Raw genomic sequence first — 8,095 nt, forward strand, 5'->3', positions numbered from 1 at the left:
GAAAACAAGAAATTAAAAACTTTGGGTTTCCCTGAAATAGAAAGAACTTACTATTGCCTTGACCATCTTCGCCAGAATCTGATAAACCATACTCTGATTGCAGCCGTTTCCGGTGTGCTTCAACTTTCTTCTCAATTTCCTCCAAATTTTTAATTCCCCTCTCTTCAAGAGACTCCCGATATTCAATTAGAGCAACCTCCAAGCGTCGTAACTTTTGCCTGTATAACAATGAAAAAGGTAAGATCCATAAGCATCTAGAAAACAAAAAAAATAAAAAGATAACATTTTACTGAGATTCTGAATAGCTTTAGAGGGAAAGTGAATTCACAAAAATAATGACATGGAATAAGGGAAGAACAAAAAGGTCACAACCTCTGCTCTTCATTCATTCCACTGTCAGTGTGAGCTGAAAAACTTGTATCTGCAGCAGACTCGTGTTCATCAGCTTTACTAAGACCGTCTCCAACATTCTCGCTACCAGAAGACGAGTAGCTTAGCCCAAGATTCTTTCCATCCCTCCTATGCTCGTCATCACTCTCATCATCCTCTCGAGCCCATTTAGAGGCAGGCAAAACTGGATCATTCTTCTCCTTTTTTGTAAAGGCTTTAAGTTCAGGCTGTGGAATAGAAAGGGTTGATGCTAAAGGTGAAGACCCTTTGCCTTGTGAAGGCAAATCTTCATCTGAATAGTGGTTCCATCCAGATAATCCCGCTGGTTCAGGCTCAGCACTCGTTTCCCGCCGAGTACTTGTATACTTCCCTGCATTTGCTTGGTTTTGAGCATATTTCAATTCGTCATCCAGTTCATAACCCCTTTGCTTTTCTGCCTCTTCAAGACTTAGCAACCGTGCAACCATCATTTCTCTGCCACCAACAAGTGACAATCCATTGTGTCGGCACCGTCTTTCCAGCTCGGCAAGAGGCAAACTCATTAGCTCCCTTGTTGCAGCTCCTCGGCCCATTGCCAATGCAGCATCTTGGTTGGCCTTGCCGCCAACCGTATCTTCAGAAGTGGCCTTCTGTTCGATCTCAGGAGCATCACCACATATGGAATGGAATGGTATAACACCGGAGTTCCCAGGTCGAAGAAAAGTGGCTCTTAAGCCATTCACATAAGCATCTGAAAAGAGGAACCAATCGGCCCACACTTGCAAAACTTTCAGTACTCGTTCCTGGAAATATTTCAGACAAAGGTCAGAAACAAAACAAGAAAAGAATAGTAAGAAATTATATAAAGGCAGTCATGATTGATCAGCTTACTTTCAGTGCTTCAGCAGTAATGCGCCCCATTATGCTACGATATAAGTCATTAAAACTCTCCATTACGTCAGGTAATGTTGCTTCAAACTTGGTGCGATATGCTGATGCGTTTCTTACAGGAGCACTACTATTGTGAAGAATATCAGATACAAGCATGAGCCTTGCAATTTTAGTTGGAATGGGGGTTTCTTTAAGCGTCAATGATTCTGTTAAAACTTCAACAATCTGCATGTTAAGAAAAGATTAGACTGCTACCACTATAAAATACAGATAATATGCAAAATTTAAATATTAAATGATAGCACGCTAACGTCGTCAAGGAAAGAAAACTCCAGTCATTTTTACCTCGCCAGCTGCATCGGCATTATCCAAAGAAAACCCCATGGCCTCTTTTATCTGGCTCCTCTCTAATGTTAAAGCCCGCAGCATATCCTCAAACTCGTCCCTCTGTGCATCAGTCAGTGTTCTTTCAGGCTCTACACGCTGCAAAATATAAACAAATGGAAATGAAATGAGTAAATCAGGAGAATGTTGAGAAACTGTATTCATCCTGATTGAAAATACAATTATAAAGAGTACCCTGCTTCTTCCTCCTGCATGTGTTGGACCAGACTCCTTCTCATGTTCTGGACTTTTTGCTGTTGGTAATGAGGGGGGTATCCATCTGGCAAAAAAAAGGATATATTTGTCAATCTGATGCGCATTATGTGTGATCAATCAGAGACAAATAGAAAAATCAAAGAACCAACCAACACACTTTTCCATTCGTTCCGTTTTCATTTTTGGTAATAAACAACAATAAACCTTGTACTAAAAAAAAGATTAGAATATTTATGGTACCTTCCACTACCCGTTATCATGATAAAAGGTTCAGTCCGCCATCTTTGAAGAGTATCACCCTGTATTGCAGGAAAAATAAACACATTTTCAGTCAACAATTCAAATACATCATACATGAACTCTTTTCTTGGATTCGTTAATCCAAGTTCTAATCAATACATTCATGAAAAGCAAATAGATCCTCACACAAAATCAAAATTGATGTACCTGGGCAAATGAGTAGAGTCTCCAAACATAGTAGGTGTGTTCCTTTGAGCCAAGAACAAACAAGAAGTTGAAAAGAGGATTTCCACGACCCCTCTCCATGATAGCTTGTTCAAAAGCACACCCTCCATCCAGAACATATAAAGCCATTGTATCAATTACATGCCTCAGATGTTCATCCTCAGGAGGTGTAACCATTATATCAGGAATATTAGGAGTAAGGACCTATCATCATCAGGAACAATACATGTAATAACTGTTGTATAAGGAGAATTATGGACACAAAAATTATGACTGTCCGAAACTGATAACTTACCAGTTCAGAGTTCTGATTAGGCACAGAAGTCACAGGTGGACCGCCTGATGGACCAGATAGGATAACAGTACTACCCTGCAAACCAAAGATTATTCTTTATAATTATTACATTGAAAAGATTATACAAAATAAAGATGGTCACTGTTCTAGTGTTTTTTTTTTTTTTTATCATCACACTAGATACACATAGCAGGCTTTAAGATGAATAGATCAATAAACAATAACCACGTTAATTATTTACTCTATTAGAATTGAATAAGCTACTGAAGGGTTAATGTTCCCTGATTGAATCACAATACAAAAGGAAAACGATAATAATACCTCCTTACTCCTGATGGCCATATGCCCTGGTGGGGGTGCAGGTAGGGCTTGCGATGGGAGCGCAACAGACTTTCCCCACCCAATTTTCAATTCATACTCATAAACCACAACTCCTGCATAAACATTTGTCCAGTTTCGTATTATATCTTTTTCCAAGCATAAACTCAATAATTATCCATGCAAATAGAAAGTCAGCTCAATAATGTTTTTCTTTAATCTCAAAACTCAAGTAAGATGCAATTGAGGAACAGATTACATAGCATCATGGATGTTGATCTGTTAATAATATTATGAAAAAAAATACAGAGGAAACAAGGGAGCCCTATCATATCTTCCAAATTAAGAGAATTGGACCTTGCATTTCATCCTTTGCAGCCTGTCCATCAGCTCTGTTCATGAAAGCCACAAAGCCACAGTTTCTTTGTCGTCTTCGCTCCTCTTCTGTCCTAGGCCACATTATCTTCACACTGGCAATAGGTCCAAATCTTCCAAAAGTACGGAGCAGAAAATTTTCATCAACCTAGAATTATAGAACAGCCAAGTTGAGATTCATGTCCTTAATTCTCAAATAACAAGAAGCCCATATACTGAGGAGACAATCAAACCTTGGGTGAGAGGTTTCCAACATACAGATTCGTAGTTTGGGGATCGCCATCATCAAATGATCCAGGAAGTCTTCCACTTGGATCAAAGTCATCAGGTAGTTCGTCAAAGCGACTTGACTGTTGGAAAGGGGAAAACTATCAATAGGAATGTTTCATAAATTCATCAAACAAGCAAATCTAATTACAAGGGATAAACATATACTGACAATTAATTTCACGGAGTAAATTATATAAAGCACAATAGGGCATATTTGTAATGGACAAAAATACGAAAATAGAAATACCCAATTACTTTAATATGTTTATGTGGATTTACCCAACATAAATTCACAAATCTACAAGCCATATGCAAGTCATTTAAATATGGGACAAAATCCAATAACAAACAACTCTATTCAGCATGCTCAGCATGATAAAAGTAACACTTACAGTGGAATGTTCTCCGCGCCCATCACGCCAATGTTCACGTTCTTGGTTCCGCCTCTCCCTCATCTCTTGCTCGTGCTTTAGCTCCTCCATGAAATGATCAATGTTCCTCGACTTTCCTTTCTCTTTGTCCTTAGGTTTTTCCTCCTCTTTCTGCAAAGTACAACACAAAAGCATTAGATCTGTATACATGAAAACTCCTTAACAACAAAATCAGAGATCAAAGGTTGAACTGTGATACAGACTTTCCTTTCCGATTCTTTCCCCTTGGTTGCCATTGGAGGTGGTATAAAAGATGGAACATACCTGCAAAGAAAAATGAATGATGAAATTACATGCTAGTTTACTAGCAATGTTATGACTAAATAGAAGTGTCAGACATATTACATTCATCATTTTCAAATAGTCCTTCGAACTTGGTTCTTTAAACATACAGCTAATTTGAAGCCTCAGGAATTGCGACTGGGGTAATCCAGCAAAATCCTCCAGAAGGCCACTAAGTTCCATCTCAACTACTAATGACAGTCAAAAAGCACAACTCCTCCACCTACCAAACTGGGCAAAGCACTACCCCGACAACACACACAAACACACAATAAACAAGAAATGGAAACATTTGCCCAGTATCAAATAATGAAGCAAGAACTTATTATTCTTTACTTAACTGGTTGCTTGTATTGTAAAACTTATCCAATATGACAATAGTTAATTAAATACATCGAGCATCATTGACTTTGGATCAAATAAATTGTATCCTAAGCATCATGCCATGTAGAACACTCTCTACTGGACTACCACTCAAATGCTAATATGAAAAGTCTCATCAAGCACTGAACCAAGAAAGTTGACAGCCAAATATAAAACAACTCCATACAGAAATCTAACACGAATTATTTTAAAAAAAGAATAACTTCATTAAGACAGATAGATTGAAAAGAGATGGGATGGTAAGGAATCCTCCTCAACACAGAACAAGAGAAAACAATAAAAGAGAAAATCGAGGATTACTATTGGCCAATCTCTAAGCATATATGCCAAGGAACCAAAAATTAAAGGGTTTGTGCTCCAAATCAACCAATGTCCACCTAAAGTTCTTTTAGGTCCTCATAAAAGTTCTTGGATTAGCCCACTAACTTTTCTATCCCATTGTAAGTTCTATATTTCAACACGAGCTATACTACATTTATATTCACAACCTCACAACACATTTTCCTATGAAGGTTCACATATGGATTAATCAACCTTCTGAGGATAGGATATAAACTTCATCCTCTTCCAATATAATTATGTAAACCCACCTTCTCTTTTGCTCTCTACTCTCCAGAACTGTGGCATTTTTCTTCCCACTATAGGTGTTGATATTCTAACCTCCATAAACATTCCCACCTCAAAATATGCACATGACACACAATGACACAATGTAAGGTTGAAAAAAATCCATCTATAACCAAATTCACAATTTGGTATAAGTATAACAGATTTGGATCATCAAGTGCGAATGAAGTTTAAAAATGCACACTATAGGTATTGGTCAAACCTACTCCATTTGTTAGTCTTATTTAAGCCACAATCATAGAAATATAAACATAGTTAAGGAAGAATTTATACTTGTCCATCTCTGCAAATAAATATAATTGCCTATTTTTCTCACATAGGAGTTTACAGAAAAGGATTAATGGCGTCTCAAATGTCCCAACAAACAGCATTCCTAACAATGAACCATATCTAGTGCAATATACATTTACAGTAGAAGAAAACAAATAAAAAGTAGTATAAATATGATATAAATATGCACTAGAAGATTAGATTATCTAAAACCTAAGATACAACCATAATGAAACAACACGACTAATGCTTATGATGAGGTATATCAACCTGTAAACTTAGACAGGAAAGATACATTAGAGGTTTCCATTGCTCATATGCCACTTTTTTACTCTTCGTTCTGTTACATGCAAAGGATACCTCAATGTGGAAGGTCAGAACCGTTGTTTACATTTTCTTTTGTTTCTAATTCATAGTATCAAGGAAGCTAGAAGCCAAAAAAGATCGACCATTTCATAAACCCGATTTCTATAACAAGCATGAAAATGACTTGGCTAAATTTCAAAGGCAATCATTTACCTATCATGCCGAAAATCAAATGTCCATAATGCGATGTAATACAAGAATATTGATTTGTTATGCACTGAGAATGATACATATTTAATAAGTTGACTTTCAACCATTGCAAATGCACCAACCCACATTGTATAACAAATTTCCATCAGCAATTTAAAATTTCTTCATAATTAAAAGAATATATAATTCTCAGTCCTTGCAAACAACTATAATATCTACAGTAGCAACAATTAACAATCATCCATGACAAGCTTTAGCTTATGATTTATAAAATGCATGATCTTCAAAAGCAATGTTAAGGGATATCAGTCACCAAGTTTTTATCTACGTAAACTGAACATACCACAAATTAAAGCTGGAAAAAAACTACATCTTTTTCATATACACAAGCAGATGAGTGATACCACAATTACACAAATTTTGTTCCCATTATTTAAATTAAATCATTAGATGTACTGCTATTCATAAAACTAAATTACAGTATTCATTTTATTATTCAACAGCTACAACCCTAACAAAAGTATACTATACCTGAAGACAATGACATGTGATTTTTCTAATTATGATGCCTAATTAAAAGAGCACATAAACATTGTTAATCAAAAGCATTTATTTACCTACTTCCCTTCTTTGGACCAGAAACCCCATCTTTGGACTTTTCACCTGCCATCCGCGAATGAATAAGAAAGGTCCGTATTTTTATTAAATTTATTATACAAAATAATAGCAAAAACTATGTATTTATCCACAACAGGAATAACATTATATAATCAAGACTTCCAAGAGATAAAGCAGAAGAATATATTGAATGCTAGGAAGTATAGTATTCATACTAACCCTCAGTATCATCCTTCAATTTATCATTGGGATTAATTGTTCCTCCTCGTACAAAAGCCTTTGACCCAGGAGTGGTATCACCTTGAAATGACTCTACAAATTCGGCATACAAACGAGCAGTCTCATCTTCAGCTCTCTGCAGGAGACAATACCCATTATGATCATTAGCAAATGTCCTTACTTAAAATTATAATAAGAAGTAACTACTAACTACAATGGATAGATCAACCCTACCTTCTTCTTTGCCTCCTCCTCTTCTCTGTGCTTCTGAAATGGTGTCTTTTTCCGTGTGATGGAGAAGGAACTCATCCTCACATTAGCAAGAGAAGAAGCCTGCCCAAAAATTTAACATGTTACAATGACCTTAAGTCAGAAATAGCTCCCAACCTTTTTCAACCCATCATTTTCCCTTCTCAGGTCGAATTTCTTATCATTTACAACCTCACTTTGGTCCTCAAAAACAAATACTACAACAAATTCAATTGGAATTGCTAAACCCCATTCAGGCAATGCAGGACAAAAAAAAATGATAAAAATGCAGTTGCCACTTTCTCAACTCAGCCACCAAATACAAGTGACATCTCCAAAACCCCACCTCATGAATAATAATTTTAACAAATAAAATCACCAAATCTTGACAAAAGGACATTCTTCTGAACTTAACTATGCACCACTACCTAATGCTATTACGAAAGAAACACAACAACATTGACAGAACATAAATATATTTAAGCAAACATAAATTGGCTACTCAATTAAGGGCACGTTTGGGGTCATATATAATCACTTTCAATTCAGAAAAAGAAAAAAAATCGATTATAAGCTGTTTTAAACAGAACTAAAAGCTAATCCGAAAATAAGCAAATCCAAAACACAAACTTTAATGTGCATATGAGAAAAATCCGAACCTCAGCGAAATCAGCTACACACTTGAATGAGTGAGTGATTGAGCACTGAAATCAGCAACAACTTGAATCCGAACAGAGGCTGAAGAAGAACGAATGTGATGAGCACTTCACTGAACGCACGAAAACAAAATCAATCTCATTATCGCATTCTTATTGTAATAATTGTTAAAATCATATTAATCGCAATTATTTATTGAGAAAGCATTAATAAAAGGGTTTTTTATATATAATCGATTCAGAAATCGGTTGTTTGAAAG

At 36.2% G+C, this 8,095-nt stretch overlaps 1 protein-coding gene across 1 annotated transcript in view; it reads right to left on the bottom strand.

Moving 5' to 3' along the window:
• LOC107476794 (protein RRC1) overlaps positions 1-7,948 on the bottom strand; it is a gene marked incomplete in the record, with an annotated part of 8,521 nt that extends 573 nt beyond the window's left edge. The window contains 17 exon segments of the mRNA XM_016096701.3: positions 52-218; positions 373-1,172; positions 1,261-1,485; positions 1,606-1,743; positions 1,840-1,924; positions 2,101-2,159; positions 2,308-2,529; positions 2,621-2,695; positions 2,942-3,054; positions 3,296-3,461; positions 3,547-3,663; positions 3,976-4,125; positions 4,218-4,278; positions 6,711-6,756; positions 6,931-7,066; positions 7,165-7,263; positions 7,839-7,948. Of these exon segments, the coding sequence (XP_015952187.1) occupies positions 52-218; positions 373-1,172; positions 1,261-1,485; positions 1,606-1,743; positions 1,840-1,924; positions 2,101-2,159; positions 2,308-2,529; positions 2,621-2,695; positions 2,942-3,054; positions 3,296-3,461; positions 3,547-3,663; positions 3,976-4,125; positions 4,218-4,278; positions 6,711-6,756; positions 6,931-7,066; positions 7,165-7,239 (2,635 nt within the window).
• Between the last annotated feature and the right edge of the window lie 147 nt (positions 7,949-8,095).

The sequence above is a fragment of the Arachis duranensis genome, chromosome 1 (genome assembly GCF_000817695.3).
Source record: "Arachis duranensis cultivar V14167 chromosome 1, aradu.V14167.gnm2.J7QH, whole genome shotgun sequence".
Classification (NCBI taxonomy): domain Eukaryota; kingdom Viridiplantae; phylum Streptophyta; class Magnoliopsida; order Fabales; family Fabaceae; genus Arachis; species Arachis duranensis.